The following is a 16,226-nucleotide window of genomic DNA, read 5'->3' on the forward strand; positions in this document are numbered from 1 at the left end:
GACTTGTTGAGGAGGAGAGAGAGTGGGAAAAAAAAAATAACCCGGAAAGAAAGAGGGAGGGGCTCGGGGGCGCTAATATGTGCTCTATAAGACGATGCGTTAAAGGCTGTAAAATGTTTCTATGTGAGTCATAAGTCACCACCCAGTCTGGCTAATTCACGGTTATGACGTGGGCTATAGCATAATGTAAAAGTGAATAAACAGCGCGAGGGGAAGGAGCGTAAATGACTTACGTCCTTGCGCAGATGAGAGCGGAGCCGCAGCTGATAACAGAGGATGATTGGAAACCCCGTGGCCGGAGTCATCTGAACCCTCAGAGAAAACAGAGAAGATCAAGGAAACTTTACAACACGCAGTTGTATAAAAAGTTGGAGAATTTCAAAAAAAAACTAAAAAAAAAAAACTAAAGAAATGCAGCCTAATCTGATTTCGCACAGCTGCATTGTTTTATTTATAAGATGATGTCAGGTTTAAGCCTCTAGGGAAAAACACGTCAAGGAAACAGTCAAGTGTTTTGTTTATTGTCCAAGCGAAACCAGGTTCAGATTATCCCATAATTAAAGAACAGGGAGGAACCGTCCGCGCCCCCACTAATGGCTGAGAAAGAAGAGTTTCAGTGCCAAAGAAAAAACAAGATAACAGATAAATGCCAACACGACTTGGTGTGGTTCTGCAATTCAACAGAGGCTCATCATTTCATTTTTTTTTTTTTTTTAATTTTTATCTTACATCTGTGTTTTTTCAGTGATGTTGCAAACAGCAGCTGCTCACTTTGAACAGATGAACACGTGGTTTGAATTTGTAAACTAAATTTGGAGTTTGGCACAAGACCGACTCCAACAATCCTTCTTCTTATCAAGCAGGAAAAGCCTTTCAGTGAGTGGCATCCTGTGTAGTCTTGGACAATGGAAAATGGAAAAAATGTTAATTGCATAGAACCAATAACTTTGTAGCCTAATGCAGAGCGAGGGGTGGGGGTGCATACGCCTACGCCCTGCAGACACCGTTTACCTGCCACAAAATAGCAGCATATAGCCCAGGATCTATTTATATGGCCTGTTGGTGCACATCTTACAAACAGGAAACCATACTGTGTTTACAGTCATGGGTGGCATTTAGTTTTTCTCCTAACCCTTTTTTCTTCTTTACAGTAGTTACCTCTTCACCAAACGAGCTGAACGGAGTAGGAACAGAGTTAACAAATGACTCAGAATGATCATCCATAAGTCACAAGTCACAAAAGGAGATGATGATGATGAACATAGGATGATATTAATGATGTTACAGCACAATGAGCCTACTGGAGGCTGCTGTTGTGTGTATGAAGTCCGCCTGTGGCCTCTGCAAACTCACTGCAGGCAACAGGTGTCCAATGTGTGCGGAGAGATAGTAGCTAAGTGAACTTTCACAGGGTAAAGATAGAACATGAGTTTCTAAATGTGTGCCAGGTGCTGAGCTCTTGAATAAATGTTAGGCTACAAGAAATTTCATAACATCTAGTTATTTGCACATAATCTTATGTTGTAAAATAATCTTTATTATAAAATTACTTACAAATAATATGTAGGAAATTATTCTAAATTACATTATGTTTGAATATATATAGCCTCCACATTATGTAGGCTATATTATGTAGCAGATATTTAGATTTGTTTAGGCTATAACATTACTTACAAGAGACAAATCATAAAATTACTTAGAATTAATTTTATTCACAACTATTTTTGTGCACAAAAAAATGAATGAAGAGATCATGGATGTATTATAGATCCATGGAAGAGATGCATTTCATTGCAGTTTTTCCTGCTTACGCGGTTACGTCACGCCTTGACGCAGCAGCGTATCCATGGCAGCACGTCGGTCTTCGGTCGCTTGTACAGGAGGCGGAGTGAGTGAGTGAGTAAAAAGAGCCCTGTGTGGCCCAGACAGACCAGACCCCAGACCAGACAGCTGTCAGATTTACTTAATACAATTTATTTAACGTAATTAACAGGCTAGCTGGATCTGAAAGACTCAGTGCGCTGTGTTGGGCGCCATGTTGTTGTTGTTGCTGCTGCTCCACCAAAGATACTGCAGCCTGAACAGCTCCTGTGCAGTTCACGCGTGGTTGATAAGATTATACCGGATAGTTTCACATTCACTTTAAATGTTTTTCTCATTTTCAGGTTTTTTTCTTCTTCTCCAGATTACAATCTAACTGTTTCACTCCTTAACTTCTCCCCATGAGGAATATTTTCTCCCTGACACAGGATACCATGATTCAAGACTTTGACTTTTGCTTTCGCTTTATTCTTCTTTTTCTTCTTCTTTTGCCCCTGGACAATGTGTTTGTTTAGCCTATGTTTTATGGTGGGAACACGCCGTTGGACTGAACTTAACACATCTGTGGATAATATATTGGTAGGCCCAGTACTGTAAAATTTAAAAATTAAGGATAGAAAAGATTTTCGTCCAGGCTACTGCTCCTAATATAAACTGAAATTGATATGAACAGCAATCGAAAAGGAGAAATAAGTCAATGTGTAATGCCAACCTGTGTAAAGTCCTCAATGGTTGTTTAACAATACCAGCTCTAGGGGTTAAAGACTAAATGTGTGCATGTAGGCCTATAAGAATGGGGTTTGATTTCAAATAATGTAATTTATGCCATTCAGGATGCATGAAATCATGCACAATTAATGTGATTTATATTTAATCTAAAAAATTCCAACAGGCTGGAAAGATAAGTATTTTCTGGTCAAAGTAATAGGACATGTTTAATTTAATTAAACTGAACATTTAAATGTCCACATACCATGAGCAGCACAAATTGGCTTATTTACTCTCTCTACTCTGAACAGACATCTTTGGCCTGTTTGTGGTTATGCAAATGAAAATATGAAAATTATTTCGACAGTAACGCTACATGACATTCACAAGAGCCTCTTGAATATGAGTCATTTGTCAGTTATCTCTCAATATTTAGGGAAATCAACCACAGCTAACTGATTTATTAAAATGCCCGGCCATGATGAATAACATGATATTTTCACAGTCCCAACAAACTGAGGCTCTTTGAAAAGAGTGAAGAGATGGGAAAGTGTTGTAAAATAATCCTTAATGTTGACTGCTTGGACCCCAGAAATAAGACCTGCTTATAAATGTTGTATAAATAACCAGTAGTAATTCTCCAGGAGTCTATAGTATCACCCAGACTGCAGATTATCATCACTTCCACTAGATGTCACACTATACCACCAACATCTCAGACCAGATCACTTTATTGGCCCCTGCAGCCATTCTCCATTTGGAGAATCTGCTGGGCCCAAGATATATAACATCATATATAAGTGAATGAACATTTACGTGATTCATTTTACTTTCATGTATAGTGCTGAGGTGGTCTGAAGATGACTACTCTGGGATGCTGAGTCCAAAGGAAGTTCCTGTGAAGGGGAAATAAGGTACAGTAGTAGGCTACTATATGCAAAAGTTGAAGGCACTTAAAACGTTTGGATTAATTATTCATGTAATATTGTGCGTCATATGTTATTATGGTTCATTATCACTGCATATGACGTGCATCTAGCAGGAAAGCTCATTAGTGCTCAAATTCAAATGTCTATTACAATGTTTAGTAATTGAATAATATATAAATGACTTGTAGACTGTATGAACAAATACACTGCCAGTCAAATGTTTGGACACTTGTCTCATTCAGCGTTTTTTTTTAAAAATTTTTTTTAAAATCACTTTCTACATTGTAGATTCATACCGGAGGAATCAAAACCATGAAGGAACACATATGGAGTTATGTTATAAACACAAAAGTGTAAATTAAAACCAAGTGTGACCTATAGGCTACCCAACTGAGCCAGCAAATGCTCAGCTCCTCTGGGAACTCGATCAAGACTGAAAATCATTCCAGGTGACGACCTCATGAAGCTGATGACAGAATCAAGAGTGTGCAAAAAGCTAAGATCAAAACAAAATATGACTACATCAAAGAATCTAAAATATAAAACATATTCTGCTTCGTTTCACACTTTTTGGTTTACTACATAACTACCATGTGTTCCTTCATAGTTTTGATGTCTTCAGTTTGAATCTACAATGTAGAAAGTAGATAAAATAAAGAAGTTTGTGCCCAAACTTTTGACTTTTCAGTGTATGAGCAATCCAAATCATTTCAAAATTTGTTTTGAAAGCATAATGTTGTGAAAACTAAGGGCTTTTTTTTTTCTTTCCACAGCTTTCACCTCTGTATCACCTCTCGCGACGCCCCCCGACGTCTGACGCAAACCTGACGTCAGGATTTCCGCAGACGCCATATTGGATTTTTTTAATTACATCAGACCGAAGTAGCTAGGCTGCTACTGAGCGATTTGTAGAGGAGAGGGACTAATATGATGGAAAATAATCTCTGACCGCGGCGAAACTTACCTCTGGAAGTACGTGAGTTCAATTGTTTAAGTTTGTGAGACTTTTTTACTGTGAAAACGTCGTAACGCCGGGGGGCGAACTGACCTTGGCGACGGTTTGTTCGGGTGTGACGGCTAATGTAGCTAATGCTAACAGCAAGCTACGAGCGTCATATTTCATATTTTTAACGAGGATATTATTTGTGTTATGAGTCCAGAGGGGAGCGCCCGAGCCTGCTGGTACATTGTGAGCTAAAAGTTACAGTTTCGTTGTTATTAGTCATTATAAAAACGATCTATTATGGTGTTGACAGCTGCACGGTAAACATACAGACTGTAAGTTACATTAGCTTTGTCATCATTATCACCTAAAATACAACAGTCACGGTTTCTGCCAACATCGTTTGTGACACCGTCTTGCAACTTAACTGGGCTACTTGTTGTCTCTTTGACTGTAAAACGATAGGCTGATGTTCTCTTCCTTCTCTACTACAGGTAAGGCTGTCACCTTAGGTAGCAGGAAAGCATCCTCACATCATGTTGGCACGCCTGTTCAGGCTCCACGGCCTGTTGGTCGCCTCCCACCCATGGGAAGTAATAGTGGGCACCTTGGCTCTCACTGTCTGCCTGGTGTCCATGAACAACCTGACAGGTAGCAGCCAGATGTGCAGCTGGAATGAGTGCCCCAAAGTCGAGGAGGTGAGTGAGTAGTGAGTTAATGGTGTGGGCGTGTCAGGCCATCTCACTGAAACTGTTGTGTGTTGTTTTCATGCTAATAAGATTAATCTCCCTTTGAATGCTTTATTGCAGAAAGTCTACAGCAGTGACATCATCATCTTAACAGTCACACGCTGCATGGCCATCGTTTACATCTATTTCCAGTTCAAGAATCTGCGACAACTGGGGTCCAAATATATACTGGGTCAGTATTATGAGATGTTGTTAGTAGGTGCATCAATAAACTATAAATGACACTGATATGAAAATGCCACACTGCGTAAATTTAACCTGCCAACTTCCTGTCTTTTCTCGTCTAACAGGTATTGCAGGGTTATTCACAGTGTTTTCCAGCTTCGTTTTCAGCACAGTGGTCATCCACTTCTTCGGGAAAGAGCTGACCGGCCTCAAGTAAGTGTTTTAATGTGCTAGATAACATGCTCTGCTGCAGACAGGTTACTGATTATTTGTTATAATCAAGATTTTAGTCTGTGTATTTTAGAGTGAAATATAACTGGGTATAATCTGGGTTCAGAGTTCGTGAGATTATCGTAGTGTTTGTATTGTAGTTACAATAGCCCATGCACATCGACTTTCTGATAGCGTAAACAAAGCTGTGGTGAAAAATTTCATTCCCTGAACTGTTTTCTCTCCAGTGAAGCGTTGCCGTTCTTCCTCCTGCTCATCGACCTGTCCAAAGCCTGTGCGCTGGCTAAATTTGCTCTCAGCTCAAATTCTCAGGTAACATCACGCACCCTTTATACAAAAACCAGGTGCATCTCAATAAATTAGAATACCATGGAAAAGTCAATTTCCTGTAGTTAAAGTCAAATAGCCCCAACCAAGTATTGAGTGCATAGATGGACATACTTTTCAGAAGGCTAACATTTCCTTATTAGAAATGCGTTTTTAAATTGGTCTTTTGTAATATTCAATTTTTTGAGATACTGACTTTTAGGTCTCTATTACATGTGAGCCATAATCATTAAAATGAAAAGAAATTAAATGAATAAAGACATGAAATGTTCCATTGTGTGTGTAATGGATCTATATACTGTATTAGTTCCATGAATAAACTTTTCCACGATATTCTAATTAATTGAGATGCACCTGTATATGTGAACTAGCTGAACTGAGATCAATTTACTCATATGGTTGTAGAAGACGGGGTGTAACTAACTACTGGTGCTGTGTCGTGTTTATAGGAGGAGGTCAGGGAGAATATTTCCCAGGGCATGGCCATCCTGGGCCCAACCTTCACCCTGGATGCTTTAGTTGAGTGTCTGGTCATTGGGATTGGCACCATGTCAGGTGAGGAAATGCCAATATTTGTTCACCTCTAGCAAGCAGTGACAGCTGTGCTCCAAATATGAAACTCTGTGTAATGACAATGGTAAAGTGAGCAGAAGTTTTTTGTTTTCTCTGTTGTTTTCTGTCCAGGTGTTCCTCAGTTAGAGATCATGTGTTGTTTTGGCTGCATGTCTGTCCTGGCCAATTACTTTGTCTTCATGACCTTCTTCCCCGCATGTGTCTCTCTGGTCCTGGAGGTAAGAAGAACGATCTGTGCCATCGTCCTAGAGAGTCTTTGACGGGAAGCCAAAATGAGTTATTGCATCTGACGGTTCATCTGTGCGTTTTGCTTTACAGCTGTCCAGGGAAAATCGCGAGGGTCGTCCGATCTGGCAGCTGGGCCATTTTGCCCGTGTGCTTGCCGAAGAGGAGGACAAACCCAACCCTGTGACGCAGAGGGTGAAAATCATTATGGTGAGAAAGAAACTGAATCCCGCTCTGTTACGACACATGTGGACAGAATATTGGAAAGACAGGAGCTCAGTTGACGAGCTGCCTGCTCGAGGCACGTGGTCTAACTGTGACATTTCATAATATCTTCCTCCTCAGTCTCTGGGTCTGGCCTTGGTTCATGCTCAGACTCGACTGGCAGCTGAGAATCCAGGTCAGAGTAGAGCGGTGGATGGACCCGTGGCCAAGAGACTGGACTCTGGCGGGACCGTGTGGCCTCTGAAGCTCACCAGGTAAAAACAACAACAAAAGGAGGAACTCATTGGTTCCTGTGCAGTAACTGATCCGCTGACCCACCCCTTCCTCTCTGTCAGCATGGACCTGGAGCAGGTGATAACGCTCGGTCTGGCCCTGCTCCTGGCGGTGAAGTACGTCCTCTTTGAGCAGACGGAGACAGAGTCCTCCCTGTCCATCAAGACCCCGATCATGAGCTCCTCTCCGGCCCAGAAGCACCGGGCGTCGGAGAACTGCTGCAGGAGGGAACCCCCGGCCCAGAGAGTCCACAGGACCACGAATGATGTCTCAACGGCAAGCCCCAACCCCGCGGCCGTCCCCGAGCCGAGACCGTCCCCTGAACCTGACACTGCGGTCAGAGACAACGGTGAGAGTTACAGTTTCCTCTGCAAACTTTGCGTGCAATTTCATATTTATCGTAGTTTGTGTATTCTCTGTTGTTTTCTTTTAATTTATCTATTCCTACACTTAATATTTAAATATAGGGCAGTGTTTCTGCTAGGATTTTTACAACTTATGGGCTACAATAATATCGTCACCGTTGTTTATTGATAAGCCCAGCGGACTGAGACACTTGAGGGATTTTTTTATTTGTGACCCTTTTCCTTGCTCAACTCAGTTTTTTTCCCTTGCTTCTTTTGCTTTTACACTAGCACTAGAGTGCGACGTCCGACACGAGAATCAAACCCGCTAATCTTAAGAACACACCAGCAACAGTGCCCACTGATCTGTACCGAGACTGTTGTTATTCTTTCACATGAGTTAAATGACTGTTGTGTTGTGAGCTGACGAGAGGATCGAAAATAGAGAGCGAGACGACACGGCCATAGCCACCGTGATATGATGACCCCACCGACGGCGCTGAGGAGGAACTATGAAAAGTGGAAAAGCACCTAAACCGAGCCAAGTAGAGCTGTAACTGTGTAGAGGAAACGGGTGCGAAGTAATAGTAACTGGTATATTATTATTGTGCGTCTGCCCCAAAACTGAAGCAGTGGTGACAATAATTTAGTCATGGCCGTCCGCCATGAAAAAATGCATGCAGTGGAAACCCTGTAGGAATTTCGTATGTATTGTTTTTGTGTATATGTTGCTGTTTTACTTTTAATATATTTAACTCCCTTTGAGTGAACCTTACAGCAGTTGCTTTTAATGATTTCGTCATCCAAGTGACTGCACAACGACGATAAAGCTCTTGAGTCTTAAATAATGTCTCTTCTCACTGATGTAGCTGCTTAACATGACCTCGTGTGTGTCCTGGTTTCTCTACAGTCGACGAGAGTCAGGCTGCAGCCGTCTCAGTAGAAAACGTCCCCACTGCTCCGTGTCTTGATGAACCTCCTGCTCCGACGACGCCTTCAGTTCCTCCGAGCAGCTCCGACTCAGAGCCGCCGCGCTCGCAGGAGGAATGTCTGGCCGTCCTCTCAGACCCTCAGGTGAGCCGCCGGCGCAGAGACAGATCCTCCTCCACGAGCACGAAGCACCGAAGGCCGAAGGTTTAATGAGTCTACTGGTTTGTCCTTGATGCTTTCCAGAGAGGCGCCCGTTTCCTCAGTGACGCCGAGGTGATAAACCTGGTGAACTCGCGTAACATCCTCAACTATAAGCTGGAGTCGGCCCTTGAGACGCCAGAGAGGGGCGTGGCCATCAGGAGGGACATGTTATCACCCAAACTGCCTGCTCCCTCCGCCTTGTCCTGTCTGCCTTACAAGGACTATGACTACTCCAAGGTATTTCAAGCATGTTTGTAAAAATGAGTTGTCAAATTTATAGAATTATTTTCAAATTAAAATTAAAGTTGTTCAGGGCTGGGCAATTTTGGACAAATTTAGCTGAGCAACAAGAGACATGTCAAAGATTCTGTTATGAAGATAGAAATCTGATAATGCATCTTGACAGCATGGAATTGTTAGTCATTTGTTTTTAACAATAAGTGTTTTGCTTCATAAGAGAAAATCTAATGTTTAAAAATGCCACTTTTACATTGACTCAAATTGTTCCCATGAGAGCAGAATTCAAAATGTTTTCAAAAATTAAGTTTTTGAGATAAAATTCTGATATTTGCCAAACTTCATCAACCACGACTCCAAAATACTGTCAATTTTTTTCAGGAAGATTGAAAATGTATTTAGAAAGAATTGGTTTATTTAATTGGTTTACAGTATATGCTTACAGTCAAACGTTTTCATGCACTGTACAGTAGGCTCAATTTTTCAAATATCAAAAATTGAGGTGTGGACTTTGTGGATTTGGTGTCAATTGAGCAAAAATTGTCAGACAAGAAATGTTTATTTAAGTTTTTATAAATAGTGATGGACATCACAATTTGTACTGAGTTTAAATGTACAAAAGTTTCCCCACGAAGATTCATGACATGTGCTTGGAGTTGAGTAAATCTGGCATGGGACTGGAGCTTTGTACAAAGTTTGGTGATTTTTCATGTATGAGAAGTAGGATTTTGCAAGAAGAGGAAGAGGAAGAAGAAAAATATTGGGGAAAACAATTGGCCCCTAAAAAAAAACTTCTCTGTTCGTGTGTGTTCAGCCTGTATTTCTGACTGTGTCTCGTAGGTGATGGGAACTTGCTGTGAGAACGTCATCGGGTACATGCCGGTGCCAGTGGGAGTGGCTGGTCCTCTCCTGTTGGACGAGAAGCAGTTTTACGTCCCCATGGCAACCACAGAGGGCTGTCTGGTCGCCAGCACTAACAGAGGATGCAGAGCACTTTCTGTAAGTGACGAACACTCTTAGCTGTGGTTCACTGTGTTTGTGTGTACATATCTGTGTATGTAACCAGGAACTTGGTCGTACTGTCTGTAAGTGATCTCTGTTGGTTGTGTGTGTGAGTATGTGATATGATGTATGGTTTTATAATCTGTATGCAGGATGTACAGCATTGATTGTCCATGACAATTTTCCCTCCGGGGACATTAAAGTTTATTTTGATTTGATTGATTGATTGATGTGTATAAATAAGTATTGTATGTCTATACAGTATATAAATGTGGTTAGGTATGTTTATAGTTGCAGAAAAAGTTGCATGGCGATGTGTTTCAGACCTAGGAATTTACTAGGATGATGAGTAGATGGCTTTATTTATGTTTTCTTCTTTTTTCCTTTGATACATACATTATCTAATTTGTTTCTTGAAAAAACTGGTAGACAACATAAGTTTGCGTTTTTCTGCTCCCTTTCATTCAGGATTCAGGATTTTTTATTGAACTGTTTCACTTTCTTTTTTTCAATGAATTAAACTAATAAACTAATCTAACTTCCTGCCTGTCCAGCTGAGTGGGGGCTGCAGCAGCAGGATCCTGGCCGACGGTATGACCCGAGGCCCCGTGGTGCGGCTGCCCTCGGCGTGCCGGGCCGCAGAGGTCAAAGTGTGGCTGGAGACCCCGGAGGGCTTCAGCCTGATCAAAGAGGTCTTCGACCAGACCAGCAGGTCAGAGGAAACGCTGCGACTAGCTCGAAATTAGAACCAGAAACAGAATGAATGATATGTTTTACCTGCCTGCAGGGAAGATGGCGGACACGGGCGCCGCCATAGATCCAACTGGAAGTCCCAACCGGAAGTTGGGCTTTTTGTGTATCTTATTCATTATATTATATTATTTTATATATATATATATATTATTATATATTTAGTTTTTTAAAGTATATATTTTTTGGCTTTTCATGCCTTTATTCGATAGGACAGTTGAGAGTGTGACAGGAAATGGGAGGCAGAGATGGGGGGAATGACATGCAGGATAGGGCCGTCCGACGCGGGACTCGAACCGGGGCCGCCTGCAGCGAGGACTATAGCCTCAACACATGGGGCGGGCGCTCTACCAACTGAGCTAAACTCCGCCCCTTATATATTTAGTTTTAATTTGAACCCCTATTTTTGTTGTTAATATGTCTTGATATTCTGTAAATGATTAATAAAAATAAAAAAAATCTCCGGACTAAATATCAGACCTCTGACGGAGGATACGAAGAGATAGATCAGTACGAGAAAAAGTCGTGTGACTGATCAAGTGTTTTCAGAGTTCAGTTGCAAACTTCAGGCAGATCAGATTTTCAGTATGGATCGACGAATAATATACACGAAGCACGACCAACTTCCTGCCTGTCATCTTCCCTGCAGACACCAGGTACTCTTGTTTTATTGAGGAACAAACAGATCACATGTGATTATCTGCTCCTGCCAGGTTCGCTCGCCTGGAGAAGCTGTTGGTCGGCTTGGCCGGGAGGAACCTGTACATCCGCTTCCAGTCTCAGACGGGAGACGCCATGGGCATGAACATGCTCTCCAAGGTCTGTCTGTCTGTCTGTCTGTCTGCAGTCGCTGCTCCACGACAACGACTTGTTGTGTCTCCAGGACCTCACATCCTGACCTGTGTGTGTGTGTGTGTGTGTGTGTGTGTATGTGTGCTGTGTTTTTTTTCCCAGGGCACTGAACAGGCTCTGCAGAGACTCCGGCAGCAGTACCCAGACGTCGAGGTGCTGTCGCTCAGCGGAAACTACTGCACCGACAAGAAGTCGGCCGCCATTAACTGGATTCTGGGCCGGGGCAAGTCTGCCGTGTGCGAGGCCACCGTCCCTGCCAAGGTGGTGCGAGAGGTAAAGAAAACTAAAAACTGAAAACAAAACGGTGGCGAATCTTCTTCTGCCCACTGGCAAGAATGATAAATGATAGTTTGCTGCTGTCGGTTGCTGTTTTTAAAGGGATAGTTCAACATTTTAGCAAATTGGCCCATTGCCATAATCGCTATAGTCATAGCAGTAGGTTCGTTACCTTTAATTGTAGGTGTAAGCTATTTTCAGTACGGCGGAGCGCAGCAGCTGGCTGCTCAGAGCTACGCTATGGAGGCTAACGGAATTTCTTGGTTTCCCTCATTAAACTCATCAAATTCAACATCCCAAAACTCCACAGCACTTTTGTAGACAAGTTGTGACCTGCACAACCACCACGCTATGAGATAATGACGGAACGATACAAAACGGAGCCGTTTTCGAGGTAAATACAGGGTAAATACGGAGACTGCTTGCTGAAAAACTGTCCCTGAACGCAACGCGCATCAGCGGTTTTGTATGTATTTACCTCGAAAACGGCTCCGTTTCGTATTTTGGGATTTTGCAAACCAAGAAATTCCGTTAGCCTCCATAGCGTAGCTCTGAGCAGCCAGCTGCTGCGCTCCGCCGTACTGAAAATAGCTTACACCGACAATTAAAGGTAATGAACCTACTGCTATGACTATAGCAATTATGGCAATGGGCCAATTTGCCAAAATGTTGAACTATCCCTTTAATGTGACGTCACGTGTGCTGCAGGTGTTGAAGAGCAGTACCGCCGCTCTGGTGGAGCTCAACGTCAACAAGAACATGGTGGGCTCAGCCATGGCTGGAAGCATAGGGGGCTTTAACGCTCACGCTGCCAACATAGTGGCTGCCATATACATCGCCTGTGGACAGGTGAGAGGATTCAGTGTGGTTGATAACAGGGTTTCCGTGGGTCATTAAAAAGCATTAAAAGTAATTAAATATATTTTGCTAAAATTAAGGCCTTAAATGGCATTAAAAGGAATTAAATTCGATTCTCAAAGGCATTAAAAAATTGATTAAAAAAATTGATTGATTCATACAGTGAGATTTTGATATCATTGCATCCCTATAGAGCACAAAGAGCAGAAAAATAGGGGGATTATACAGTTAATCTACAGTAAAATTAAACGTGGGTGAAGAAATGGAGTATTTTCTAAATTTATATTTTTAGGTGGTGGCAGGCTACTGTTGACTTTTCTTTTTCTTATTGCTAGCGGTAAAAATCGGAATCGGCAGGTCAGGCTTTTTAAAAATTGGTGATTGGCCAGAAAATTGCAGTCGGTGCACCCCTATTGGTGTGATAAACATGCAGAACCAAGTAATTGGGTAATTGTGAATGTGTATATAGGTAAATGTATGTACGCACACGTATAGTATTTGCAGTCACATGCATTAAAAATGTTTGAAATGGCATTAAAAATGGCATTAAAAAGCATTCAATTAGATTTGCTGGTACCTGCAGAAACCCTGGATAATTTCAAAACCAGTTTAGCTCAGTGTCTATAAAGTTGTAGCTGATGCTGCCAGGCAGAAACACAGGTCAGGTCGGTTCATCACCTCCCTCGCTGTGTTTCAGGATCCTGCTCAGACCATCGGCAGCTCCAACTGCATCACCCAGATGGAGCCGGCTGGGCCAGACGGAGAGGACCTGTACATCAGCTGCACCATGCCCTCCATCGAGCTGGGCACAGTGGGAGGGGGCACCAACCTGCCGCCGCAGCAGGCCTGTCTACAGGTAACGTACTCTTCACTCTTCTTTTTTTATTAATTTATTTGCTTATCCAAACTACAAAGATTTTAATTTTCTGGGGGGGCATGTTAGTTCATGAGTGAAGCTTCACATCAAACTCATCAAATGCACAATCCAACAACTCGAAAACGCTGACAAGTTGTGACCTGCACATTCACCACGCTGTGAGATAAGGACAGAACGTTACGAGACTGAGTTGTTTTCGAGGCAAATGCAGAGACTGATGCTGAAAAACTGCTCCCCATGGGAACACGCAACACCGGTTTTGCATGAATTTACCTCGAAAACAACTCTTGTCTCATAACGTTCCCTTATTATCTCATAGCGTGGTGAATGTGCAGGTCACAACTTGTCAGCGACAGCATTTTGCAGTTGTTGGATTGTGTATTTGATGAGTTTGATGAGGGGAAACCAAGAAATCCCATGAGCCAATCAGCATGTACTGTACATGGTCGTCCGTCCAGATGTCGGGTGTTTTGTTTTCATCACATTAAATGTCTGCGTCCGTCTCTGTCCGTCCTCAGATGCTCGGCGTCCAGGGCACCAGTCCCAACCAGCCCGGTGAGAACGCCCGTCAGCTGGCCCGCGTCGTCTGCGGCACCGTCCTGGCAGGAGAGCTCTCCCTGATGGCCGCGCTGGCCGCCGGACACCTGGTCAAGAGCCACATGGCCTTCAACAGGTCAGATGTTAAAAAAACTCTCCCTTGCTTCTCTCCAGTCTCTTGTCAGTGTTTCCAGGGTTCCTATGCAAGTATGGAAAAGTATGGAATTTGATTTAAAAAATTTCCAGGTCTGGAAAATGGAAACTATTGTATTGAAATATATTTATTTTATTTATCTTATCTTGGTTTGGTCTTATCTGAAGTAATTTGGGTTAACTATTTTGTATGTGCTATTGTACTTAGCTACAATCTCCTGGAAATTATTTGTTTGCATAATGGCATACACATTCAGAATAATGAAAACAAGATAAATTGCATGCTTTTTTTTATATTATCAGGGTATCCGCGGGGTCTTGAAAAGTATTAAAAGGTGATAAATCAATTTTGGGAAAATTAAGACCCTTAAAAAGTATTAAAAAGTCTTTTCACGGCTTTATAAAATCTTAAATTTTGAAGGTATTTTTTCTGAAGTAAGTTAGCTGTCCAAGAGTTTGAGTCCTAAAAAACATTGTGTGTGAATTTATTCATTTTATTAAAAACCAAAGATGAACCGGTACATAAAAAAGAAAAGAAGATTGTTGTTTTTGTTTTTTGAGTGGTGCAATGTTTTTTTGTTTTGTTTTTTGATAAAATTTGTCTTTGATTTATTATCCCAGCCTATTTTGAATTCTGTTGTATCTAGTGGTCTTTAGTCTTTATCACAAACTAAACCTGTTAGTACGTTAAAAGTGTCACTGATGTAAATGGTTACAGCTTGAAGTTGTGGTGAGGTATTAAAAAATATTGAGAAGGTCTTGAAAAAGTCTTAAAAAGGTATTAAAATTAACTTCAAGATTCCTGTATAAACCCTGATTATGCTCATCTATTTACTTAAATATCAAAAATTATTTGAATTTTTTTTACCGAGAAGTCTGGAAAAAGTATGGAATTTGGACATTTCAAATGTGTAGAAACCGTGTGTTTCATAGTTAAAACTTGTTCTGTTCTCTGCTCCTAGGTCTAAAAATAACTTATCAGCAACTCCTACACAGAAGTCAGAGACGTGAATGCTGAAAGTTCATCCGAGAGAAAGGAAGAGGAAGAGTCCAAACCTTTAAAGACTTATTAACATGCCGATGAACAACAGACCAACACACGCTGAAGAAGCTGAAGACCACAGCCGGCGTGTGCTGCTTGCTCTCTGTGTGTGTCGCCCGCCCGCCCGACTGCTTAACGACTTCCTGGGTTGAGTTTGAGTTAAGTTGTTATGTTGCGATTACTTACTTGTGCCATTGTTCTGCATTGAAGAAACCCACTGGTGTTGTTGGTGTTGTTGTTGTTGGCGATGATCTTTCAGACGACTGGGAATCATGACGGGATTCACTTGCACTAAGTCTTGAACCAGTATCCTGTGCCTCGAGAGTCATGAAGCCAAAACACACACACAGACACACGCTTGTACACAGTTTCTACATTCAACCCTGTGCACGAGGTCCGTTAAGACCTTTTTTCAGAAAGTTCGAACATGTTTTGTTCTTGCCAAAAGCTTTTGTTCCAGACGGCGCCCGTTAACTGCAACAAGCTCAACGTTTGTCTAAGTTTAAAAATGCCAACTCCTCTGAATGTATGAATGTCGTACTATTATCGGTGTTGTAGGGAGGAATATCACTCGCACCACCTTTTCCTGAGCGAAGGTGCTACTGTATACTGTGTATACTGTAGAGTGGCTGTGGCTGCTGCCGTCAGTTTGTGATCAGACTGTAGAGGCAGGTTGGTTGTTTTTTTAATTTTATTTTTTATTATTTAAGGCTGACAGGAAAACCAAAGCCATATTAAATTAATTTAATACACTTTAATGGTACACTTAACATGTGCAAGATTTAAATTTATTGGCATGGCAGAAGTAAGAGGAGAGGTTTAAAGAAGTGGCCTTACAGTTCAGTATGTCTTAGAGAAGTTGAGCCATCGCATGTTTTAGTTAGAATAACAAATTGTGAGCTGTTAAGAGACTGTCATGAATGTTTTATTTAAAGAAATAAACAACAGTGGTCCCTGTTAATGCTGTGTTTTTTGTTTTTTTGTGTCTTTGTGTAACA

The 16,226-nt window shown here is 41.7% G+C and overlaps 1 protein-coding gene across 1 annotated transcript; it reads left to right on the forward strand.

Annotated features, from left to right (window-relative positions):
• Nucleotides 1–4,324: 4,324 nt before the first annotated feature.
• On the forward strand, nucleotides 4,325–16,175 carry LOC146977130 (3-hydroxy-3-methylglutaryl-coenzyme A reductase-like). The gene is made up of 20 exons (XM_085793115.1): nucleotides 4,325–4,430; nucleotides 4,896–5,099; nucleotides 5,211–5,322; nucleotides 5,441–5,528; nucleotides 5,774–5,858; nucleotides 6,323–6,428; nucleotides 6,558–6,664; nucleotides 6,765–6,881; nucleotides 7,017–7,150; nucleotides 7,232–7,518; nucleotides 8,424–8,587; nucleotides 8,687–8,881; nucleotides 9,722–9,880; nucleotides 10,438–10,595; nucleotides 11,347–11,452; nucleotides 11,588–11,758; nucleotides 12,470–12,610; nucleotides 13,317–13,475; nucleotides 14,015–14,169; nucleotides 15,149–16,175. The coding sequence occupies exons 2-20, from the start codon at nucleotides 4,938–4,940 to the stop codon at nucleotides 15,195–15,197; spliced, it is 2,655 nt and encodes an 884-aa protein (XP_085649241.1). The 5' UTR covers nucleotides 4,325–4,430; nucleotides 4,896–4,937; the 3' UTR covers nucleotides 15,198–16,175.
• Nucleotides 16,176–16,226: the final 51 nt, after the last annotated feature.

The sequence above is a fragment of the Trachurus japonicus genome, chromosome 12 (genome assembly GCF_045865225.1).
Source record: "Trachurus japonicus isolate A0001 chromosome 12, Traja_1.0".
NCBI lineage: Eukaryota > Metazoa > Chordata > Actinopteri > Carangiformes > Carangidae > Trachurus > Trachurus japonicus.

What these genes read in the sequence shown, in the direction of transcription:
- LOC146977130 (XM_085793115.1), top strand. Translation starts at nt 4,938, where the DNA reads ATGTTGGCACGCCTGTTCAGGCTCCACGGCCTGTTGGTCGCCTCCCAC. An exon ending in AGAGGGTGAAAATCATTATG is followed by an intron (nt 6,882 to 7,016) that starts GTGAGAAAGAAA and finishes CTTCCTCCTCAG; the next exon opens with TCTCTGGGTCTGGCCTTGGT. An exon ending in CGCAGCAGGCCTGTCTACAG is followed by an intron (nt 13,476 to 14,014) that starts GTAACGTACTCT and finishes GTCCGTCCTCAG; the next exon opens with ATGCTCGGCGTCCAGGGCAC.